Below are 24,404 nucleotides of genomic sequence, written 5' to 3' on the forward strand. Positions count from 1 at the left end.
ACAAAGATCATATGTTCTTAGGCTTTGACATCTTTATTATTTTGAAGAATATTTACTTATGAAAGTAAGACAGTTTCAAGCATATCAATAAGATTCTGCCCTAAAAGGAGAGAGTAAAGAAGGAAGTCAGCATGCAAACACTCTTCACATCATGGAACAATCAGAATTCTTCTTTTTCATCTTAATATTCCTTATTTCTTCCTCATGCTTTTTGTTCTGTTTCCTGAGTTTTTCATTAAAACTTTCTTCTTGTTCCTAAAAACAGAAACTGGAAACTGAAACCTGCACAGGGTAATATCATCCCAGTAAGAATATCTGTCATCCAGGGAAAAGGGACATCAGTAGGGTGCAAGGGATATGAGACAGCATAATCTGTTGGTTGGAATGTAATTTAAATTATTGTAGCTCCACCAAAGTCAAACTGAAGGAGGAGAGAATGTCCATCATATTCAACTCTGTAACTTCCGCATATATATCCAAAAGAATCACAGTCAACACACTACAAAGAAAGTGTATCCTCATGATTATTATGTACTGCCCCCAAAGCTAAATTATACAACCAGGGGGGATGTTCTTTAATAGATGAAAAAATTATCATATATATATTTTCCAGTTTAAAATGAGAGTTATATTATAGTATTTTCATGTAAGTGAATAGAAATGACATAAGTCAAACTAAAGAAATTTGTTTTGTTTCTTGTGGAATCCAGAGAGGGGAGATAAGAACACATAATTAAAGGGTAAAATCTAGGGGAAAAAGGAGGGTCATTAAAAATTAGCAGAATGCCATCAAATCTGGTCATATGCAATTATGAAAATTAATTATGAAAATGCTGTAATGAAACCTGTAAGTTGTACTGTTAATATAAGTAATTAGCCAAGACTAAGATAACTATATTTTTTCAATAATGGCCAAGAAAGTACCCTCTAAAAATTTTTAAATGTATCTTTTAGTGTTGTGTCTGTTGTATGTGTAGGATGTGTGTGCATACTCATGAGTGTGAATGTGTGTGTTTGTGAGTGTGTGTGTTTGAGAGGGGGAGAAGGAAAAGGAGATGAAGAGGAGTGGGAGAGATAGAAAGGAAGGGAGAGAGAAAGTAAGAGAGAGAGAAAGTAAGAGAGAGAAAAAAACAGAGGAAGAGAGAGAGAGAGAGAGAGAGAGAGAGAGAGAGAGAGAATGTGTGGCGCTCACAGGGTTAGAGGATAACCATTGTGTAGTTTCTCACTTTCCACCCTTTTGAGATGTGATCCCTCTGTTGTTTTTCTTCTGTATTTCCAGGCTTGGCCTGTGAATTTTCAAGATTCTCTGGTTTGTGCTTTTTATCTCCCTGCAAAAGTGTTGGGAACATAGGAATTTGTGGTATTGCACCCTGCTTATACACAGGTTCTAGGGGTTCAAATTCAGCTCCTTATATTGGAACAGCAACCACTTTGATGCTCTGATCTATCTCTCGAGCCTACATTTTCATTTCTTCAATGTGATACCTCATAGCTTTAGCAGTCTTTCTTCTTTAACATCTGAAATGTTTTATCTACTCTCCTTATCAAAGTATTGCTCTGCTACTGTCTAATCATTTCCTTATCATCATATTGCTTTACTATATATCCATTTCCTTATCATCCATATTACTCTGCTACTGTGTATTGCTGTAACTGTGTATTCAACCTCTTACTCCATATTTAGAATTTGATCTTTAAAACTATGTTTTCAAAGTTTCTAACAATGTACATCTCCTATATGTAAATAAGATAATAAACAAGCCTTTAGAACAGTGATGTGTGGTTTCCAGATTAAGGAAAGAAACATGACTGTGAAATCTTATATAGACCTGTAAGATTTTGTTGGAAGCACAAAGAATAAAGTAATGAGGTGTTCTGGGAGTGCATTTGTGCATACTGTGACTCAGAGCCAAGGCCAGGAGAACAGGGAAGTGCCTATAATCAGTGCTACTAACGCCACAGGTAGTTGAAATTGCTTTTTAGGATGCTTTCCTATAGAGATGACAAAAACAAAACCACCATGGACCCTACTAGGTAAGAGGATCGTGCAAGATGTTCACCCAGGAATAGTATGTCAGAACACTTTCTAACTTTGAGGATTGACAATTTTTCAGTAGAAAAATGACGTCAGTGCCAGTAGAGTGGTACAAGGCTGTAATGTCAGATTTGGGATGTTAAGGGGTAAAGATCTCAAGTGCAGTCTAGCCTGAGCCGCACAGAGAGATACTATGTAGAACAAGCAATGGGATAAAAAAAATAATAGATGAGCACTGTGCTCTTAAGGAAGCAATACTTATTGTGGCTAAAGTACTTTTTGTAGAAATTTTAATTATTTACTTATATATTTTGAGATGTACAATGATTCCTGAGTCATGGAGTATAATCTTTTTGTAATTAGCCTTTGGAGCTTCTACCCCCTGAATCTAGGCTAATTCAGACAAGTCCTTCACCTAATCAAGTGTACTAACAACCATCAATCAATGACTTTTATCACTGGTCATTGAGTGAGAAAATTATGATGTCACAAGGAATTACCTGCAGCTTATTAGTCAAGATCTCCTCTTGCTCTTTCATTAGCCTCTCTGTATCTGCTTCCATCTTCTCAGTCAACTGTTTCAAATAATCTTCGAAAGCTTTTTCTTTCTGTCCCATAATCTTCAGATTCACCTCATTCATTTCCTTCAACATTTTTATTGTGTTCTCTGAGGACTGAGCTTGTGCAGATTCCACTGAAAATAAAAACAAAACAGAAAAATATATGTAGGATCAGTGAGTAGCTCCCCCCTCCCTCCGATGTGTTTTCATGTTGACTTTTTATGTGGGAAATTTCTAGGGCTGGTATTTCTTCTGGAATGACCATAGCTCCTCTGATACATTTTCTTAAGCCAGGTGTGATTTTCAAGGGTGAGGACACATCTTTGCTCAGTTTGCTATCATCTGAAAACATGATGTAACTGAGCCAGCACCAAAGAGAAGGCACTGGTTACCCTTGGACTTCATTGGCAGGGAACCTGGATGCTTTACACAGTTGTTTTTGACTGGGACAAGCCTCATCCTGAATAGCTACCATGGAGCTGCTACCCACTGAATCTAGGCTAATTCAGGTGACAAAGCATTCAAAGGGCAATTTAATAAAACCCATTGTTTTACACAACTAATGTAAAATAAAGTTTAAAATTCAAAAAGAAACATTTTCTTTTAAATGAGGTGGAGTGTCATTTACTGAACCCTAATACTTAGTAGGGCCAATAAAGTTCCTTTATTTACTTTGCATCTAATTTTGTCTATGTTCATGTCATTCCTACTTGATTCAACAGTGTGAGTAAAATCTTAAATCGGAACAGGGGTCTAGAAGTATTCTGTGGATGAGGAAAACTAATCTAACTTAATTAGACCACACAATAGCTCCCTATTTAAAATATTTCTTATTATAACATTTATATTTTGTCTAAAGGAAACGTAATGACTTGATATATAGTATGCACTTAAACATCCTTAAAACCTTTAGCAATAAAATGAAGAGGAAAATCAACAGCTTAGTAATGAGCATCAAAGAAATCGCCTTAGTAACAACCCTTGTCTTCATACATCATATTCATTTTTTCAATGTTTATGGACCAGCGTGTATACAAGCATGATACGTTCATTTTCAAAGCTATTGATTCCTGTGAGGGAGTTGATCATTGCACGTGAGCCCTGGTGACAGTATGGGACAAGGAAATATCAATTGCACAAGAGCAGATTCTAATACTTTTTAGGAGTATTTCTCTGTTTTTTGCCTCTATATCCTGAATCTCCTTCTGATGTTTTCTTCTCTCTTCAGAGATTTCTTCCTTGAGATGCAGCTCTCGTTCCTAGGGAGGAAGAGAATGGTTAGAGAAGCACAAAATAAAATGACCTCACAGAAACTGTTTCACAAAGTTGTCTATAACTTTCTCTTCTGCTTCTCAAATTAACATCCTAATCAGATTTGAAACTCTCTTTTAAGCTAGCCTCCTATTTTATCTTGTCTCGGGGCATGTTACTTTCTCTTGAGGTTTCTGTCTTTGGAATTATTTTTCAAGTACTTCTTCATGGTTAATTATCAGAAGAGGCTCATTCATGGAGGCCCTGAAGTATTGCTGCTATTGAGTTCTCCTTAGGGATCCTTGATTCAATAGGGAACACAATTGTGTATGATTATCATGCTCCCTTCCCCTTCCAACTCCCCCTTCTAGGTCTTGAAATCCTGATGAAATTATTGATAATAAGGAAATAAAATTAAAGAGACTAGGACTACAGTTGCCCAGAGTGCCATTCTGGGCCACCATAAAGAACTTTAGATTTAGAGGAATCCCAGAGAGCAGATAGAGTAAAATAATGAAGAGAGCATTTCCTCCATGTGTTTCAACAATGACAAAATCACTATGGATTCCACTAGGCAGAAAATATGTGCTAGGTGTTTCCCCATGATATTTGGCACAGCACTTTCATATTTCTCCTACAACCATAATTTTTCTGTAAGAAAAGGTAAGCTATTCTGTATCATTTGATGTGAGTACAATATACAATGCATTATCGGCTTTTTGTACAGGGCTTGGTGATCACCCGCTGCTATTTCATGAGTGAGAGAATAATGCAAGCTCCAGGGAGCACAGTCTACCAGTAAGAGGCCTTTAGCGATTGCAGATTTTCTATGATACAGATACAAAGGATATAAAACTGTAGTGGAGGGTTTGCCTACAATCGTTCTTCACCTAGACCAACTGCACTAACCTCTAATCAGCATCTTTTATTCCTGCCAGTGGGTGAGAATGTTGGGATGACACAACAGAATACCTGGAGCATACGAGTCATCATTTTCTCTTGCTCTGCCGCTTGCTGAGCTCTGTCTTTGTCCATCTTTTCTATCAATTGTCGCACATATTCCTGGTGATTCCTGTCTTTATTTTCCATCAGCTGATCATATTTTCTTTGCATTTCTTCCATTATTTTTACTTTAGTCTTTGAAGATTCAGCTTCCATGTGATCTACTGTGATGGATAAGAAAGGAAAAAACTGTAGGATTGCCAGGACGTCTCCTTCTTCTGCCAACACCGGTTTTGTAGTTTACGATTGGGTACATGGAGTTCTGTGGTACCAGTATTTCTCTTAGAGAGACCAGGATGCCTCTAACAAAGCCCACCATTTGAGCTATTGGTTTGGGGAGTGGAAGTCTATCCTTGTCTTATTTGTTCCAAGCAGACCTATATCTGAAGATATCTACTAACTCCAAACAGGCTTATAGAGAGTTGATTTAATATTGTCATCTCTCTCTCTCTCTCTCTCTCTCTCTCTCTCTCTCTCTCTCTGTGTGTGTGTGTGTGTGTGTGTGTGTGTGTGTGTGTGTGTGTGTTTCTATGGCTCTCCCTGAATTCAATATCTAAGTGTCAACAGTTTTCATCACTTGTATATAAGCCACACACTGAAAGCATTGTGATCTGGCACTGATGGCTAAAAAGTACTTCCCTTTAATTTAAAAAGAACTATTATTTTACTTTGTGCCTATGGATATCTTCGCCTGAATATTTTTCTGTGCATGTGCATGCATTGTGCCAATAGAGGCCAGAAGAAAAACTGGATCCCCTAGAATGAGGATTACAGATCAGTATGAGTTAGCATGTGGGACTGGAAATTGAACCAGTACTCTAGAAAAACAACCAGGGTTATTAACTAGTGAGCCATTTTTCCAGCCCCAGAGCTTTCTGTTATATATAACCATGTATCATCTGTGGCTTGTCAGGAGGAATACTCAATAATACCTAAAGTGTTCTCTATTCCGTTCATAAAAGGGAGCGAGAGCACAGAGGTGAAGAGTCTAAGTTCTTATTCAGATGGAGAAGAAAAAACTGTCACAAGTTTCCTGGCAGCTATCTCTTTCCTGTCATGTCCCTTAGTTACATAATTCATGACATCTCTAACAAAAACGGTGGAAAATTCAAACATAGGGGTCAGTACAGGTTATGCTAATTAGTGCATATAATACAGTTAGAAATGAAATGAAAAACTTAAGGTGGAAAATGGTTTCACAAGTAATTTCATTTTACTGACATAGTTCAGAGATGGTATAAATGCCACAACTTGTGACTTGGCGATGATAAAAATGCCATGAATCACAGCTCAGTGATGTTTTATAAGTGTCAAAATTTCTAATGTAAAGCCATGGGAGTGGTTAGATACCCAAATTCATGATTAACTTGTTCCCTGATCAGATAGTGTTCTAAATAGAAACTCCTGCCCTATGTATTAAATTTTTATTTATTATTATTGCATGTGTGTATGGCTTGTGGAGAGCAGGGGCACACACGTGCCACTGTTCATGGGTGAAGGTAAGAGGACAGCTGTGTGGGGTCTATGTTCTCTTTCCACTTTTACATAGCTCTGTTTGTTGAACTCAGGTCTCCGGGCTTCACAGGAAGCACCTATTAAGTGGTAAGTCCTCTTGCAAATCCTGTTCTATGTACTTTTACATTCTATTTATCATATAAAAGATAATGCTTAGCTAGGTGGTGGTGCACGTCATTAATCCCAACACTCAGGGAGGCAGAGGCAGGCAGATCTCTGTGAGTTCAAGGTCAGCCTACTCTACAAAGATACAGGACAGCCAGAGATACACAGAGAAATCCTGTCTCAAAAAAAAAATACTTTTTTCTTTGTATCTCTTCTCTACATTCTTCATCTCTTCTTGAAGCTTTCTGCTCTCTTCTCGGAACCCCTCTTGGAGTAACTGTTTCTGCTCCTAGGAGGCAAAGAGAATAGTTAGCTTTGCATGAATGGAATAAGACAACAAAACCTACCAAATAATTTCTAAATTAGTGCTTTTGAAATAATTCAGTAATTCCTCAAGGCTTTGGTATTCAATTTTAAATTTGTTTGTTAGTTTCCATACCCATCCATCTCTTGAGTTCTCAACCCTTATGACAATCCCTGGTACTTTTTCATTTGACCAAATGTAATATATATATAGTCCCTGAAAAAGTTTTTATCTGAAATTCTACCTTCAGATTTGTGGATCGATGAGAATTTTTAGTCATTACACCTAAATCCAGACAACATTTCTATCGACTTGCGACTATATAGTATAGTTTTTGTTTTCACAACACTTACCCTTCTCTATTGACAGTTCCCAGTAATCTGGACTCTACCAACTGTGGACAAACTTATTTTAATTGCTCCTTCCCTTAATATATACAGACATTTCTTTAATTATTATTCACTAAAAATAATGGACTTTAGCACGACCGCCATCCATGAGGATCTTGGAATTATTGCTTCATAATCACTGACAGACAATTCTATACACAGAAAAATAATGGATATTTAAGTCTGTGACTCTCAGAATAAAGGGAAATAAGCTTCCAGATGTCATTTGTAGAGTAAGAGATAGTAGTTGCGGACCTGAAGGACTGATGTGGTCTACAGTAATTTCTGAACTGATGTTTAGACACAACTAAACTTGGAGGAGTGGCTATGAACAGAAAGGTGTTGGAAGACTGTGTCAGTTGGTAATGTGTCTTTCTACTACGGCTGCTTCCAGAGATATCCAGATGTAACAGAAACATAATGTTACTTGCCCAAACCTCACACAGTTGTGTGAGATCTAGCCTACAACATTTACTTAGAACTGCTCACATTACTTTTCCTCAAGTTGAGAAATCAATCAAAAATGCACATATTGTAGAATTGCTGTATGACAACTCTTTGTTGAACCATACGCACCATCAGCACTCCAGTGCGGTTCCTAATTTGGCTTCTTTTAATTGTTTAATTTAATTTAATGATTTTTAAAACCTTCGTTGTGCATACTCATTGTATGTGCTACTATGTTACACAAACACACTTTTATACAAATCCATATTGTTTTTTTGAGCCGGGCGGTGGTGGCGCACGTCTTTAATCCCAGCACTCGGGAGGCAGAGGCAGGCGGATCTCTGTGAGTTCGAGACCAGCCTGGTCTACAAGAGCTAGTTCCAGGACAGGCTCCAAAACCACATAGAAACCTTGTCTCGAAAAATCAAAAAAAAAAAAAACAAAAAAAACAAATCCATATTGTGTGTTGATCACATTGTTTTCATGACTTCCCACCTTTCATTTGGACACACCTATCCTCCCATTGTCATTTTTACTCTTTTATATGGTTGTCTCCAGCAATAGAGCCTTGCCATCAGGTTGTGGAGAGTAACCAATACCCTTGGCAAAAGCCTTTGATGTTTGGAGGTTCCCATGGGGCCCCTTGTGCCAATATACATTTGATCTCTCTCATTTTTTAAAATATGAAAACTTAAATGTGTAAACTAGAGCTTTATTATTCCAAATGTTTTTAAATTTTAATTTTGAATGGATTTTAAATCATAAAATACAGCTTGTAAAATGTTTGTACAATGCCTTCTGTGGATAGCTGTTGTTTTAGTGATTCAGAAAAATGGTATTTATAGGACTGTTGTTTTTTTCTCATGTGAGCAAGTGGCTTTGGCCAGCTATCAATGTAGAGTTGTGGGCACATTGAAACTGAAGGGGTTGCTATAGAATATGAACTGGAGAATTCCTTATAACATGTGGTTGTTTAGCCCACTACAGAGTGGTTTCTGTTATAGATTCTGGAGGATAAATATAAGTAAGTACCTGAAGTTTAATAGCTAATGTCCGTTCTTGCTCTGCCTTTAGCTGGATTCTATCATTCTCCATCTTCTGAGTCAGCTGTCTCATATGTTCCTGATAACTCCTTTCTTTCTGTTCCATCAGCTTCTCATTCTTCTTCTGTGTTTCCTCCAACAGTTTTGCAGCAGCCAGAGCAGATTCAGCTCTCTTACGCTCCACTGAGAAAGAGGGGAAATAACTTTAACGTGGGTCCACAATGAGAAGGCACCAAGGACTGGTGCTCTCTGTGGACTCATAGGTTGAAACGTGGTGATAGAGTGAGGCATGACTCTGGCGCGGCAGCTGGACTTAGACAACTGTGAGGATGGAACCCCCATAGGAGCACAGTGCTGTTGTAGGAAGATAAGAAAACCAGAGTTCAGTCTCCCACCCTGCTAGGGTGCAGTGGGAAGACATTCAGGATACTAGAGAGAACACTCTTAATAACCCCTATAATCCAGACTCTGAATTATTGGTTTTGAGAACTGTGAGAAATACGTTTAGTTTACCTGCGGTACCTGTCTATGGCATTCTGTCACAGTGGTCCTCCCTGGAGGAGAGAATAATACTTCTTTCTCTCTTCCATAGTTTCTGGTTATTACTATTAATTTTTGATTTGTTTTTCTTTTTCCCCCTTTTTATTTATTTTATGTGTCTTTTACATCATGTATCTTGATCCCATTCATTTTCCTGTTCCTTCCCATACACCTTCCATGCTTGTATCCCGCCCCCCAAGATAAAACAAAATTTAAGACAAAAAGGAGGGGAAGAAAGAGAAATCAAAACATTTTTTTAAAGCAAAAAAATTAAAAATCTCATCATGGAAGCTACAGTAGGACACACTGAGTCACACAGTAAAAACCCCATTGTTCTTTATCTTTACTTGCAAGTGTTCAAGAGTCATTGGTCTGGTTCAAGGCATCTGGTTTCTACTACACTATTGATGCTGGGCTCTCCTTCGTGTTCTTGGATATCCTGTTGTCTTGTTTTGTGGAGATCCTGTTGGGTCTGTGGGTCAGGTCCCTTCACATGCTCCAGCAGATAGGGTGGATGTTGGAGTGAGCCAAGTCATAACTCTGGTTCTGGACCTGTTTCATTTTATTTTATGTATGTGGATGTTTTGTCCACATGCCTATCTTTGCATCATGTGCATACCTGTTGCCTGTGGAGGCAAGAAGGGGGCATTCTTTGTATTGGAGCTACAGTCAGTAGGGAACCACTACATGGGTATGGGAAATCAAACTGGGGTCCTCTAGAGGAGCATCCAGGGCTCTTAATCACGGATATATCTCTGTAGCCCCTTATTTTGATCACTATTTGATAAGAAGGCTATCTCAAGGCTATCTTGCTTTTGAGGTAGCTGCTACCATTAAACCAGCGACCATGTGCAACATCAGCGACCATGTGTACCATGGTCAGAAAGGGCTTTGGGGACAAGATTGTCTTCTCACTCTTGTTTCAGTTTAAGAGTTACTATTTTAAGACAGGCAAATAGCTAAACTCTTACAAGATTTTATAAGTAATTTGGTGTTTGGTTTATAGGTTTTTTTTTTTTGCTCATTTCTTACCTTCAATCTCCTTTTCCTTTTCAGTCAGACTCTGATCTGTCTGTAAAATGGCATTAGAAACAGCCTCCTTGGATTGTAAGTATGTCTGTAGAACTTCTTCAGCCTTAGAGTCCGGAGAACAGAAGTTAGTGGGAGGAAATCTGTCCATCTGTCTCCCTACTATTCTCAAGAATTGTTCTTCTCAACTAAGATTTCTTATGACAGGAATGAGCAAACCATCCAAGGCAACCACTGGTTGGTCTGGGAGAAAGTGATTCTGTATAGACTAAGGTGTATGAGCTGGAGTAGATAGTCTTGTGGGCTTACATGGGCAGAACACGCTGAGGAATAAAGCCCTCAAGGAGAAAACAGGTGAGAGGTTATAGATATGAAGGTGAAATGGCCAGAATGTAGAGCTGAAAACCAATTATCAATCAGTTGAGTAGGTGTCATTTTCTGAATATTTGGATCAAGGAGGCATGTCTGCAGTGGTAGAGCACACTGATAAATAACTTGGTTACCTGTATGCCCTTCTTTGGTTGTCCATAGTACTCTTTCTTCAGTTTCTGTGTTTCCTGAACAAAGAGGCCATAACCTCCTGGCTTAGAGTAAGTGCCTTGCTTTACACCTTCTTCGAGGGGTTTGAAGATATTCTGAATCAATGCCTGGCAACGGTTTGATGATGCTTCCAGATTGTGTTTACAGAAGTCATCCCACCGTTCTTCTAGCTGAGACTGCAGTGTGAAAATGGGTGTAAAAGATACCAAAGAATATTCACAGGATTCAGAATTTCTATAAGGGTTTCCCCAAAAGCTTGTTTTCTCTAGAAACTTGATGATAGCTAAGGAAATCTGTGGCCTTTCTTTGAGTTTGGACCTTTTTATGAATCCCCTCCTTTTTAGAAATGATGATCAGAGGTTTGCGCCAAACCTAATGTGCAAACGTTGCTTCTAAACTTGACTGACAGTTGCTATGGGTGGAATAGAGGAAATAAAGCATAAATCCAAGGACACAACTAAAAGCAACGTTCATCTCTTTGGGCCAAATGAAAGAAAACTGGTCTAATCAAGTATATACTTTGGTTAAAGCATTGATGATAAATTATATGCACTTAAACTAAAGGTGATTATCATAAAATTATTTTAAACTATGAGTCCATAGTTTTAAAATTTGTTTCTTTTGAGAATTATAATCCTAAAAAGGAAGTTGTCACCATTTTAAAAGATACAAAGTTTATAGTTTCCTTCAAAAATAACACTCATACCCAGGCAGTGGTGGTGTACACCTTTAATCCCAGCACTCGGGAGGCAGAAGCAGGTGGATCTCTGTGAGTTTGAGGCCAACCTGGTCTACAAGACCTAGTTCCAGAACAGGCTCTAACAAAACTCTGTCTCGATAAACAAAACAAACAAACAAACAAAACCCACTCATTTCATTGCCTAATAACTAATTTGCATTACACAACATTAATCCGTATAAACATAGGAGGAAATTACCCCCAGTTCCTTTTGAAATGCATGGTCTTCATCTTTAAAGGAAGTCCTGAGGAAGATTTCTATGGCCTCTCTCTCACTGGTCCTGTGCAGGTCCAGCAGCTCCTGGAGGGTCTCTGTGGGCAGCTGCACCCTCTGGTTCATCTGCTGGTCATAGTGGGCAATGGCCTTTTGCACTGCGGCTGAGTTCTCTATCTTTGCCAAGGCCAGGACTGCGTTTTCTATGCAGGGCAGATCTCCACTGCTGATGGAGTCAACGTAGGTCAGCACTAGGCTTTCTAGTCCTGTAAATAGAGAGCAAATGCTGACGTCCACTGAAGTAGAACATTCTGCTCTAAAGAAAAGATAAAGCAGGGCTGTGTTCATTGAACATGGATATCTCAGTCCTCCAACATGTTTAAAATAAGACTTCTCACAGTGGTTCACAACCTGTGGACTGAGACCTTCTAAGGTCCCCTAAGACCATTGGAAATATCAGATATTTGCTTAAAATTAATAATGGTAGCAAAATGAAAGTTACAAAGCAGCAGCAATAATAATTGTATGGGTCACCATAACATGAGGAGCTGTATTAAAGGGTCACAGCATTGGGAAGGTTGAGAACCACTTGTTAGAACATAGGAAGTCTTTTATATCACTTCTTTGGGAATCATTAGTTAAGAATGTGTGGAAAAGTAATATTTTTGTCATCAAAAAATGTTCTTCCCTGTCAAATTCTACCTCAATGTTGCTTTACAGAACATTCTAAGGAAAACCAATTGTTTATTGGCTCTGTTTTTCATAAGAGTAATCATGAATATAAGGCAAGATAGTCTAATTTTTTCCCTTAATAGTCAATTAATTTCACTTACTTTTTATTTAATTTAAATGACTATGCATGTTGTGGCTGCATACTGAGAAACAAAAATTTCAGAAACTTAACTTGCTTAACTTACTTAATCTAGGTTTTCACTACCTATTCCACTTAAGGGTTTAATTAATTAAAATCTAGTAAATCAGTTTAAAGCGTGTAGAATTTAACATAAAGAGTCATAGCCCCTACACTTCTGGAAGCTGAATCTGTGAATGTTTCTCTCTCCCTTCATCTTGAAGGGGGTAGAAGACTAGGATGGGGACTCACGTGGGCCATTGACAGGGATGCCTCCCGGAAGAGTTTTGGCTTTGCAATGCTTAAAGATGTACAGACAAAATTCCGCTACTTGCTGCAAAAAATCAGAATCTATTTCATTTTCTTGCAGAGACTCCAGCAGGGAAAGCTTTTTCCACTCAGTGGGTGGATAGAAGATAAAACATTTCTTCTTTGGAAAGAACTTTCGAATACAGAGTCGGGGCAAGTTGTATTTTTCAACCTCTTTGCAGGTACCTGAGGAAATAATGTTTACAAAGAAAAGTGAATAGCTTGGGGAAGAATTAGTTTGTCCTTTAAGAATGTCTTCAAATAAATGTTCTTTCTATGCTATCATTCCGGATTTTGTGCAGTTTTGTAACATGAGCAGTGGAGTAAGCAAAGAGATGAATGCAATCTGATAACAGCACGTGGAAAATGGCAGCCAAAGAAACTGCAAGTTAACACAGCTAATATTGGTTCTATTGATAGATGGTAAATAAGAATTGCTTCTTAGGAACAGCCAGAAGCATAAAGGTGAAAAACTGAATATAAGCATTCCAAAAGGATATAAATTTCTGGCGTTTCTACAGGTATCAATCTCCGTACCTTCCTTGAGCTTCAGCGAATTCTCCAGGTACTCATCTGCTGTGACGCGGACTCCATTTACTTCCAATTTCAAGGTCATATCTCTCAGGCTCCACACAAAGTCAGGAAAGAAGCTCACAAACTCAGCTGAGTCTTCCACCTCGTCCTCCTGGTCAGGTGAGGCCCTTGATCTGATCCGATCTGTCAGCTCGGTCACATAGCTGGGTGGCTAAGGAGAAGTGATGAATGAGCAGGGTCCCCAGTCTTCTTACCTCACATTGGTCACCCATTCCCACGCATGATTTTGCCATGTTCTGGCAAAGTGTGAACTCATTAGTTGGTATAGGAGGTCTCCCCTTGTGCTGGGGTTATTCTGTCTCCTATCTGTCAACACTGATTCTGCAGCATTGCCAGGCTAGGATGCTCTCCATCACAGAAAGGATACTGCAGTTGGTCCATGGCCTGCTGGTTGATGGGTCCCATGCTGTTGTACACAAAGGTGCTGCTTAGAAGTATAGCCAAAGCAAAGATCCAGCAGTCATTCTGGTTGTCACCCTGGGAGTCCGAACACACACAGGTCAGGAGTTTGTCTTCTGTCAGTTTTCAGGCAAGCAGTGACCAAGGTGTGCTCATTTAATTGGATGTTTAGCAGATTGGTTAGCAAAACTGATGCTGTCTTACAAACCTACACAAGACAACTCTAAACAAAAGTCTTTTGAATATTTTTGCTAAGTTTTTGGTTTATATTTATTCTTTGAAGACATTCTTTTGACCATTGATAGGCAATTGTTAGACAGTGGATGCTAGCAGATATTCTAAAACTTCAAATACACTGTAGATTTAAGTATTTCACCCATTGGTAATGATAGGATTTATTTTCATGTAATTCATAAAATCTGTGGCTATTATTTTAAAATCTCATTTAATTCTTTCTTCTACTTCTGGGAATAGAAAATAGGGCTTTGCCAAAGCTTGTCAACAATAAGGGACTGAGCTAGGCCACTATACATTATTCTTGAACAATCATTACATACAGGAAAAATTATTTGTTTAATTAAATATTCAAAGACATTTCATAAGAGAGGTAGATAACCTATTTATTTTATTCAGTTGATGGATCAGAAAGTTGAGGTTAATGGAAGTTTAAAAATGAAGACTCAGATTTAGGAACAAGGTTTCTGTTTAAACACTGTCATTTGTCCTCAAACCCAAATTTGTAACTGAAGTTCTGATTAGGGTAGGATACAAGACACTGAGTTTATCCTTGGTACCTTCATGAGGTGGGGTACCAGGATTAGGTCACAGCCAGTTAGTTGCTGGGATACTGCAGATTGACCACCCTGCTTTTCTGTGATTCTATTTATTAGTGTCGGCTAAAGTTAATTACATGAGGTTATAGTAAATCCAAGCCCTTATTTAAAAATTACAGGATATTTAGTCATCAGGGTCTGTACTGCAAATTGAACTCTCAGTCCTTACTTTCTCAACATCGCCCAGGCCCTCGGTGTCAAGCAGTACCAGTGTGTGGTCCTTCTTGTGGGGATGAGGCACACACCACATCCAGATTCCTTTTGTATGAGCCTGCACTGTGGAGCCCAGAGCAAAGCCTGTGACATGTAGAAGAGAGGACTCAGTGAACAGAGAGTTAGCTGCCATTATTTCAGAAAACTGATGTAAAGATGAGGACAACTCAAGTCAGTAGAGCTAACTGAAACCAAAGCTAGTACTGATCTTGCAACCAGAGAAATAGCAAAAATCATAATACCAAATACTTAAAACTATTAAACTGTTATCATTAAGAAAATAGTATTCAACAAACTAGAAGAATTTCTTAATGCAAACATATGAGATGCCATGTATGAAAACACCTGCCAACATTATACTCAATAGTAAAAGCTGAAAAGTTTTTCATGTAAGATCATAAAAGAGAAAAAAAATGTGCCTAGTTTGGACACTGGTGTCCAGTATAGTACTTAAAGTGTTATCCAGGGTAATTAGGGAAAAAAACAGAAATATCTGGTAACCAAACTGGAAAGGATTATATGTTAAAACCTTTCAATTTCCCAGAGAATAATTTTGAATATAATTAATTACTTCAGTATGGCTACAGCACACAAAATTATGTCTGTAATTTCTATAATTAGTTCTTTTTCTACACACTGACAATTAATAACTATAATAATATATAATAATTATAACTACAATAATAATGTGTGAAAAATTAAGAAATCCCACTTAGAATTCTATCCAAAGAGTAAACTAATTGGGAATACACTTCATCTAGAAGGTGACAAATCTACGCAGATTTGAAACACACAAGTTGTTTTTAGAAAAAAATTCAGAAAACACAATTACATGTTCCATATTTAAAATTTTGAAGGACAGAATACTTTTGAAATATCAATATTACATGAAATGATGAATGTCCATTCTTTTTTTGATAAGGAACTTGCTTGGTTAACAAAGTTGTGGTGGAACTAGAGGATTCAAGTGATCTTTCCACCTCAGCCTCCTGAGTGCTGGGATTCCTGCTCTGCACCACAGCCCTTATTCCCTTCATATTTTGCTTTAAGGGTCAAATCCATAAAAACAGATTATAGAACAGTGATGGAAACTAGAGGACTGGATCATTTTTGTATATTGGGCACTTAGTTTGTGTTGAGGAAAATATAATGTATATACATATATAAATACATAAATAGATTTATGTGATGATTGCACAATGATGTGAATTTGTTTAATGATATAGAACTGCAGTTAAAAATTATTAGAAGAGTTAATTTTATATTGTTTATTCATGAAAATAATAATTTCTAACTCAATTTGAAATGTTTTTAAAAGTTTAAAGATCAGAGGAAACTCACTATTACTTCATGGGCTTGTTAATTTACAAATTATCATCATTGTGTGTGTATCTGTGTATGTATGACGTGTGTTTGGGTGCTGTGTCACAGCATGTCTGGTGGTCAAAGGACAGCTTGGTAGATTTAGCTCTATCTTTCACCTTTCTAGTTATTGGATTCAGGTTGTCTTGTATAGCAAGAGCTTTTACCTGTTGAGCCCTCTTCTTGGCCCAGCCTTTAGGTTATTTTTCCTACATAATATTATTGTTACTAATGCTTTCTCACTTTCTAGGATAGGAATGGTTTCTGCCTTCAAAATGGAACTGAAGATAGTAAAGCGTGTTATGGAACTGACTAACTTCCTGAAACAGAACGAAGATAAAAAGTCTAACTTTGAGTAGGAGATTAGGTTCCAGAATCCATCTCCTCTAACTTTCCTCCTCACAACAGAGGCTCCAAGTGTGGCTGAATATGGGGACTCTGTAAGACATTGCTGGTGGCACTCACCTGATTTCTTCCCAGCCAGCTTGTTCATCAGGTAAGATTTTCCTGTGCGGTAGAGGCCCACAATGGCCACCACCACCACAGGCTGTGTGATGGCCGACAGGATCTCCAGTGCCTTCTGATTTGGTCTCAGCTGTCCTTTTGCATTCTCAATGAGACACACAGGCCCAGGCATGTGGACCTTTAGAGCCATGTCCACTGGGGCTCCTTGTCTTCGAGGGAAGAAGAGGAATAAATTAGAAATTCATTCTTAAAAGGTGGAGTCACCCTCCAACACAGAGTATTGTACAGTATTGGCGAAGCACTAAGGGAAAATCTGTGCACATATCCAGGAAGTTGAATAAAATGATAGTACTAATTCACTTTCAAAATTCAACTATTAATAACTCAAATCTTCCCTTTAAGTTAACATGGGGGATATTCCTTTTAGATTCTAACTTTAAGTTTTATGGTAGATATTGAACAGGAAACATAATTTATTAAAAACATTCTTATTAATTTTATTTTTAATCATTGATATTATAATTGAATTATATTTTCCTTTCCCTTTCCTCCCTCAAAATCCTTCCATATAACTACCCCACCCACACACTGTCCTTCAAATTCATGGCCTCTTTTTTGACTAGTTATTGTGTGCATATATGTATATGTGTATGTATGTATGCATGCATTCTTAAATATAACCCATTCCGTCTATATAATGCTACCTATGTGGCTTTTTTTCAGGGATGAAAAATATTTTTAAAATTCTATTTAGAAAATTATCTTTTTAAAAAATAGACTTTCACCTGGGCAACAGAGCGAGAGCCAGGACAGGCTCCAAAGCTACACAGAGAAACCCTGTCTCAAACACCAACAAAAAATATCCTTTCTTGGGGGCTGATTTGATGGCTCAGCTGGTAAAGTTTCTCAGTGTCAATCAGGACAACCTGAGCTCAATGCCCAGGATCCATGTGCTGGCAGGAGAACACTAGCTCTCACGAGTTGTCCTCTGGTTTCCAAACGTGCTCCATGACATGTTCACACCCCAAACACAAAGACACATAAAGTAAATAGATAAATGAAACAATTAAAAGTTCCTTAAACACAGAATTTCTCTAAATTTAGCATCAGGTGAACTTATTTTGACTTGACTACATATGAAAAATTTAATATGTATTTATTAGCCCATTATTTCTTTCAATGAGTAAAAACACTCATGAATAAAGGCTCCATTTTTCTCTTTTTTGCACTGGATAATAATCTGCACAGATGTTTAGTATTTTTCCCTCCTTCTAGCTCTTCTGAACATTTTGGTGACTTGAACATGTGCAGGGACCCTACTGTTGCTGCTCCAGGAATGAAATCAGCACAATTTACTTGTGCATATTTTTCAGAAACAGGTCATCCTGGACTAGAAACTCTTCCAAGGACTTGGTGGGTGTGAAGGAAGGTCCCAGAAAAAAAAAAGAATATACTTCAGTTAACATTCTACAAAAGCTTGACTAATTGATGGGAACTTCAGTGACTTTGGAGAGCTGGAACGTTGAAGACCGAGAGCCAAATTATCTTTGCTACCTCAGACTCAAGATAACTTGTATTGTCCTCTTCTGTGTTTGACCTAAGATCTTCCTATCAGGTATGATTTTTTTGGAAATGTATAAACGGAGCCCTGGCTTCCACCACCCAAAAGGTGAGATTGTAGTCAGAGAGCATTTGAGGACCGTTTCCTTATTGTGCTCTAAGTGACCTATTTGATGCTTCCAGAAATATGTTTGAACACATCTTCATCTATGATTTTTCTTTTGTTCTGTAATAAAACTTTATGCAACTATTACCCTGTTGGAACCTGGTATTTGGGATGACCCACACCTGTGTCCTTGCGAATTATTAAAATTCAATGCTAACAACTCAACTCTTCCTTTAAATTCACCATGAGAGAATTTTCCTTTTGGATTCCAATTTTAAAATTTATACTAGATATTGAATTGGAGTAGTTAACATCACAATATTTAGTTTCAAAACAATCAATTATTCCTTTATCTGATAAAAGTAAGAGTTGTGGGTCTTTTGTTTTTGTTTTGTGTTTTGGCCAATTAAGACGTTATGTGTCAGAGCAATGCTCTGAACCTTCACAAGTAAGGTAACCTAAATAGGGAGGATCCAAGTGCCACATTTAAAACACCACAGGAAGCTTAGAACAACAGTGAGCAGAAGACTAAGAATCATGGAGCAGACCAACAACAGTAAGAAGTTTTTCAAAGAAAATGGCTGTTTCCTGTGGCCCATTTTTAGGTTTCCTGGTTTGTTTGTATGTTGTTGTTGTTGTTTTTTTTTTCTGCTTGGTAAAGGAAAGAAAAGAAAATGGAGAGGGGGAAGGAGTAGAGGATGCAGAGGTAAGAGTTAACAATGGAGAGAGAATTGATGAATGAAGCTGGTGCCTGGCCAGAAACTCAAGGGAGGGACTTCTAGGAACAACTTTCTAAAGATCTGAATGGGTGGGGGCAAAGTAAGCCAGCCGAGACACTACCCCTGGTCCTGCACTGCATGGGATTCTTTGGAGGAAGCCTTTTAATGAAATGCAAGTCTGAATCCTATAAGTGAGAGGTAAGGTATGGGATTTAGGAATGAGAGAGTCTGCCCAATGAAAGAGGAAATCCACTTAAAAGCCAAGTTCATTTATGTGGCAGGGAGCATGCTATCTTGCTCTCCTTCTTTCCCTCTGGGTCCCGGAGTTTTCTTTCTGCTTCCACAGTGTCTGTGGCTGTTTGCCTTTCATCATTTATTGTTTTATATTATTTAGTATTTTATTTCTCTTCTTCATAAAAGCAATGCATGAAGAGACTTTCAGTTGAAGCAGGGACAAGACAGAGCAAGGAATGTCAATGCCCATGGTCATTTAATTGTATTCCCACTCAATAGAGACAATGTGAACACAGAGAAGAGCAAGCATCGTAGCATCATTTCAGCATTTCCAGCTGAATTTGAGCCCAATACTTATATACAGGGACTATTCACCCTGACAACACTCCTCCTAATATAACCTGATCCTGTGCTTAGTTGATGCCCATTCTGACTCTGATGATGTCTAAGTGACCCAAACAAAACCTTCTCGTCTCCTTCCTGACAAAATAGACCCCATGTCTCCAAGTAGAACTCCCCAGAGCTGGGAAGACAAGTGAGCCTCCTTACCTCCTCTTATTGTTCATGGTGATAGACTGGCTTCCCTGCTAGTCTCTTATTTCCTTCTCCAAGGCTGTGAGACTTTCTCTGAATGAGGTTGATCAAATGCACAGCAACATTCTTAATAGATGAGGAGAATATGAGAATGCAAGTGCTTCCTTCACAGCAGTGAATCAACTATCATAAAAGTAGTTTCTGTAGCTGAGCCAGTGGGAGGGTTTGTCAGGACTTCTCAGCCAGGCCTGTCAAACATTTGCTTGGAAGAGACCTTTGTAACCACTTGTGTTTTGACAACTGTCCATTAGATATGGATTCTTTTTATATAGGCAGGGACTCTGAAGGTTGGGGGCCTGTGTAATCATCTGAGATGAGGAGGCAGGATATTATTTTGTAAATCTAGTTGCCTAAAATAAACCTCCTGGTGTGACTGAATCTTCTTTCAGAACTAGTTAGTGAGGGAAAGGGCATGTCTGCCACCCTGCTTAATATCCAGAACCTTCTACGTCATTCACTCCTTCCAGCCAGCTCAATCAGCATGGGCTCTGTATACTGGCCTGTAATGGTAGATTATTACATGAATATTTTTCTCAATGATGTTTTACAATTTTATTCAAATTTTTAATCCTTTCTTAACATTTTATCTTCACTTTTATTGAATCTACTTCAAACTCATTTAGCTTGCTTAATATTTATTTACTTATTTTGCAGAAAGTATTATCCAATATCTTTGCAAAAAATGACAAGTCGTGTTAAAACTGTATTTTCCCAGAAAGGATATAATCAGTTTCCAATAAGATTTGCTATATCTGTGGTAAGAGTGGAAGAAATATGGTACTTTAGTTCTGCCTGCATCTTCTCCATCTCTGCTCTCTGTCACAGAAACTCTATTTCTGGTGAGTGTGGTCCCAGCATTTGGGAATGGCTAGTGTGTCACAAGGTCCATTCTTTCCTTGTGGTGATGGAAAGTGATGTCATGTATGACTGGTAAAACATAGAGCCTAGTGGGAAGTCATCATAGACCTTTACAGAATCTCCATGACCTCTTCTCACCTTGGGACCTTCCCTTTCCTTAGGCAATCCTACCATGACGTAATCTGCTGAAACCATGAGACTGCCTGATGTCACACTTCTCTACTTTATGAAGCACCCAATGTCCGATGCTTTGATTTCATAATAGAAAAAGACTAGTACACACAATCAATGATCTGAGGCAACTCTTTCTTCATCTCCCAAGCAATTTTTTTGAGACAGAGTTTCTTTGTGTAGAACTGGATATCCTGATACTAGCTGTAGACCAGGCTGACCTCAAACTCAGAGAGATAAGCTGCCTCAGTTTCCCAGGTGCTGGAATTAAAAGTGTGTGCCACCACCACACAGCAACTTGTACTTTTTGATACTACTCACTTATAAATAGTTTTTTTTTGTCATTCTCAGATACAACACCACTTTCATCTTAATTTTTTTTTATTTTTCCTAAACCTGATGTGGGGTTGTCACATTTGTTGATCTTTTCCAAAACTCAACTCTTAGTTTGTTGACTTTTTGTTGCTTTATAATGTCTGATCATATATCTCGGCTCCAATCTTTATCATTTACCTTTCACCATCAAGATCTAGTTTGTAATTTTGTAGGTCCTTGAAGTGTTAATTTTGAAGCTGAACTATTTTGATGCTTTTTTTCTTTTAAAAAGTATTTTGAGGATCATACAGCAGAGGGTGGGCAGAGTCTAAATAGCAGCTACAGAGGGAAGGGTTCTGAGAGCAAGATGGGATATGAGCTCAGCAACTGGAAGTGTAGCTTTGTGGGGGGATCATGTGTGTAGAGGACCACGGGAGCTGGAGACGCTGGGTTACATCTCCAAAGGACTCAAGTTGTGTTCTCTGTAAACTGCATTCTTAAGAATCCCAGAACTAAATCAATCAATCAGTCAAGAATCCCAGAGCAAGTCAACTAGTCAAGGACACATATTTCCCTCTTAACTAACACTTGTCAAACTATTATGGTTGTTACGACAGCCGACTTCTCCCTGAGCAAAAATGCAACGAAAGACTAGGAAGACTCACTTTTAAAAAATAAAAAGGCAAAGAGGAACAGTGGGAAAAGAGCATTGTTAGAAATCAGAGGACATACACACACCAGCAGATGCACAAAACACAGAAAAGAATACACACATGTTCAAACATATATACACACACAAGCTCACATACACATGCACACACATAAAAACATACATACATACCACATATCCACGGAAAACAAAAAGACTATACAGGAAAGAATAACTCTAGAATAATAGCACTATTGAAGAAATTTCAAGGCAGAAACATCAGAATAACGTCAGATTTACTATTTTCAACAATCTTAGGAGCCAGGAAAGCATGGGTTGACATATTACAACTCTTAAAAGAAACCCAAACTAGAATATTCCAAAAAATTTGTAATAAATTAGATGGCTATATAAGAATATTTCAAGACAAACAAAAGTTAAAACCGTTCATTAATCTAAGTCAGAACTGCAGGAAATTCTTACAGGAATACCCTACAGAGAGGAAGGAGAAAGTTTCATATACCAGTGCACAAAGGCAGTCCATGAAGACCACGGATGGATAGATGAGAGCACAAAGGAAGAACCAATCTTGTCCAACACAGCGAACCACCAAGTATTCAGTGCTTCCAGGAGAAAGAAAAAGAACTAACAATTAATCAGCCAACCAGAGCAACAAACCACAAATCATAAACAATAGCAAGCTCTTCTCAGTCATTCTGTAAATGCAAATACCCTTAACTCACCAATTAAAAGACACAGACTACTGGACTGGATCAGGGAACACACATAGCTAAAAAGACACCCATAACCTGAGAGACAAAGGTTAGAAATCAAACTGCTAAACAAACAGAACATGTAAACAAGTTGATGTAGCAATTCACATACCTTCAAATTAGACTTTACACCAATCTAATCTGAAGAGGTAACAAGAGCTGACTGCTACTTCTCAGTAGAGGGAACACTTAGTCAAGTGGACAAAAGTATTCTAATATACAACCAATTTTATTCCTTTGATTTCAAATCACAAACACTGGAAGACTGCAGGAGCCCAGACACATTAATATGAAAGAACTCAGTATATCTAGAAAGGTTCTTCAAATAATAACTCAGTAAGCAAACCTCAGAACTAAATTACTGAACAGATTAATTATACTTGAAAGGCATTCAGAAAATTCCACCAGACAGTAAATATACCTTCTTCTCAGCAGCACATGGAACATTGTCTACAATTGCCCACCCTGCAAAAGAATAAACCCTAGTAAATAAATAAATAAATAAAATTGGGGGCTAGAAGGGTGCCACAGCTGGTAAAAGTATTTACTGCTTTTGGAAAAAAAAACAAAACAAAACAGGTTCTCCCAGCAAGCAAAAGTAACACGAAACCACCTGCAATGCCAGTTGCATAGGTCCTGCCAAGCTCTTCTGACTTCTGCAGCCACTACATACATATGCAGTCAAAACACTCATGCACACAAAACAAAAAATAGATTATTTTTTAAAAGCCCACTTTCTGTCTTCTATCAAATCACAGTAGTATCAAACTAGAAATCAGCAGGAATAACCTTTGAAACTACACAGATACTTGGAGATTAAGCAATACACTTTAAAAGTGTGTGTGTGTAATTCTTTTAACAATTTTACACATGCATAAAACATATTTGCATGAAAACTATCCCTCTTTATCCTTTTCCCTTCAAAAAATTTGAAGTGACATTAGTACTGTCTGTATGCATATGGGTGTGGTGTCATCCACTGGATCATAGTCAACCTACTAAGGACCATATCTCTGGGAAATACTGAATCTCAGAAGCCATCAACTATCAATATTGACTGGAAGGCAAAGCCATTAGGAAACTCGAAAGCTGATTTGTTGCAGTTGGAAGAGAACAGATCTGTTGAGGGTAGAACAGGTGGGGAGGGTCCCAGTGTAAAGTGATTACTTTTCAGTGGGCCCTGCCACTAAGCAAACAGATCACATGAAACAAAGTAGTGCAAGAAGTTTATTGTGGGAGGGGGAAGCGGAAGAGTGAAAGAGTGATACCTCCTTCCATCTTTCTGATCACTGCCAGAATGTCCTGTGAAATATCGGGATATAGAATGCCAGGAAGCAGCCATTTGGATTGATATCTCAGGGTTATTGAAGCTAGTTCTGACAGTAAGGGTGGATGCAACTGCCATGAGTGAGGCACAGAAGTAAGAACCAAGAGTCTGCAATTACTAGCATTCCAGGAATTCAGAAAAGATCAAATTAAGTAGGCACAGGTTGTCCTGTGCACTGTTATGCAAAGAACAGGGGCCAAAGGCTCTGAGCCCAAGAGAGCCATGGTTTCTCACATCAGGACTTTATGAGGCCAAGAGTCAAGAAACATACTCAAGAGTCCTCACCCAAGAGTCATCACCCAAGACTTTTTTGAGAAAGAGATTTATTTGGGAAGGACTAATCTGAGAGGGTGGCTGCTT

At 38.2% G+C, this 24,404-nt stretch overlaps 1 protein-coding gene across 4 annotated transcripts; it reads right to left on the reverse strand.

Annotated features, from left to right (window-relative positions):
- Window positions 1–19: 19 nt before the first annotated feature.
- LOC121446354 (guanylate-binding protein 1-like) lies at window positions 20–22,545 on the reverse strand. 4 transcript variants are annotated; one of them, XM_041648950.1, is made up of 15 exons: window positions 22,468–22,545; window positions 16,739–16,947; window positions 14,868–14,995; window positions 13,834–13,943; window positions 13,410–13,609; window positions 12,816–13,058; window positions 11,699–11,979; window positions 10,724–10,936; window positions 10,224–10,326; window positions 8,641–8,834; window positions 6,664–6,757; window positions 4,819–5,012; window positions 3,752–3,854; window positions 2,536–2,729; window positions 20–255 (listed from the first exon to the last, which is right to left on the reverse strand). In XM_041648950.1, exons 2-15 carry the CDS (start codon window positions 16,926–16,928, stop codon window positions 145–147), a joined length of 2,358 nt encoding a protein of 785 aa, XP_041504884.1. In that variant the 5' UTR covers window positions 16,929–16,947; window positions 22,468–22,545; the 3' UTR covers window positions 20–144. The 4 variants fall into 4 exon arrangements, with proteins under 4 accessions (XP_041504884.1, XP_041504868.1, XP_041504892.1 ...); XM_041648934.1 differs by lacking the exon at window positions 22,468–22,545 and adding an exon at window positions 19,907–20,081; XM_041648958.1 differs by lacking the exon at window positions 22,468–22,545 and adding an exon at window positions 17,524–17,541.
- Between the last annotated feature and the right edge of the window lie 1,859 nt (window positions 22,546–24,404).

This window comes from Microtus oregoni, unplaced genomic scaffold, assembly GCF_018167655.1.
Source record: "Microtus oregoni isolate MIOR12 unplaced genomic scaffold, Mior012 000000F_ref0000247, whole genome shotgun sequence".
Taxonomy (NCBI): domain Eukaryota; kingdom Metazoa; phylum Chordata; class Mammalia; order Rodentia; family Cricetidae; genus Microtus; species Microtus oregoni.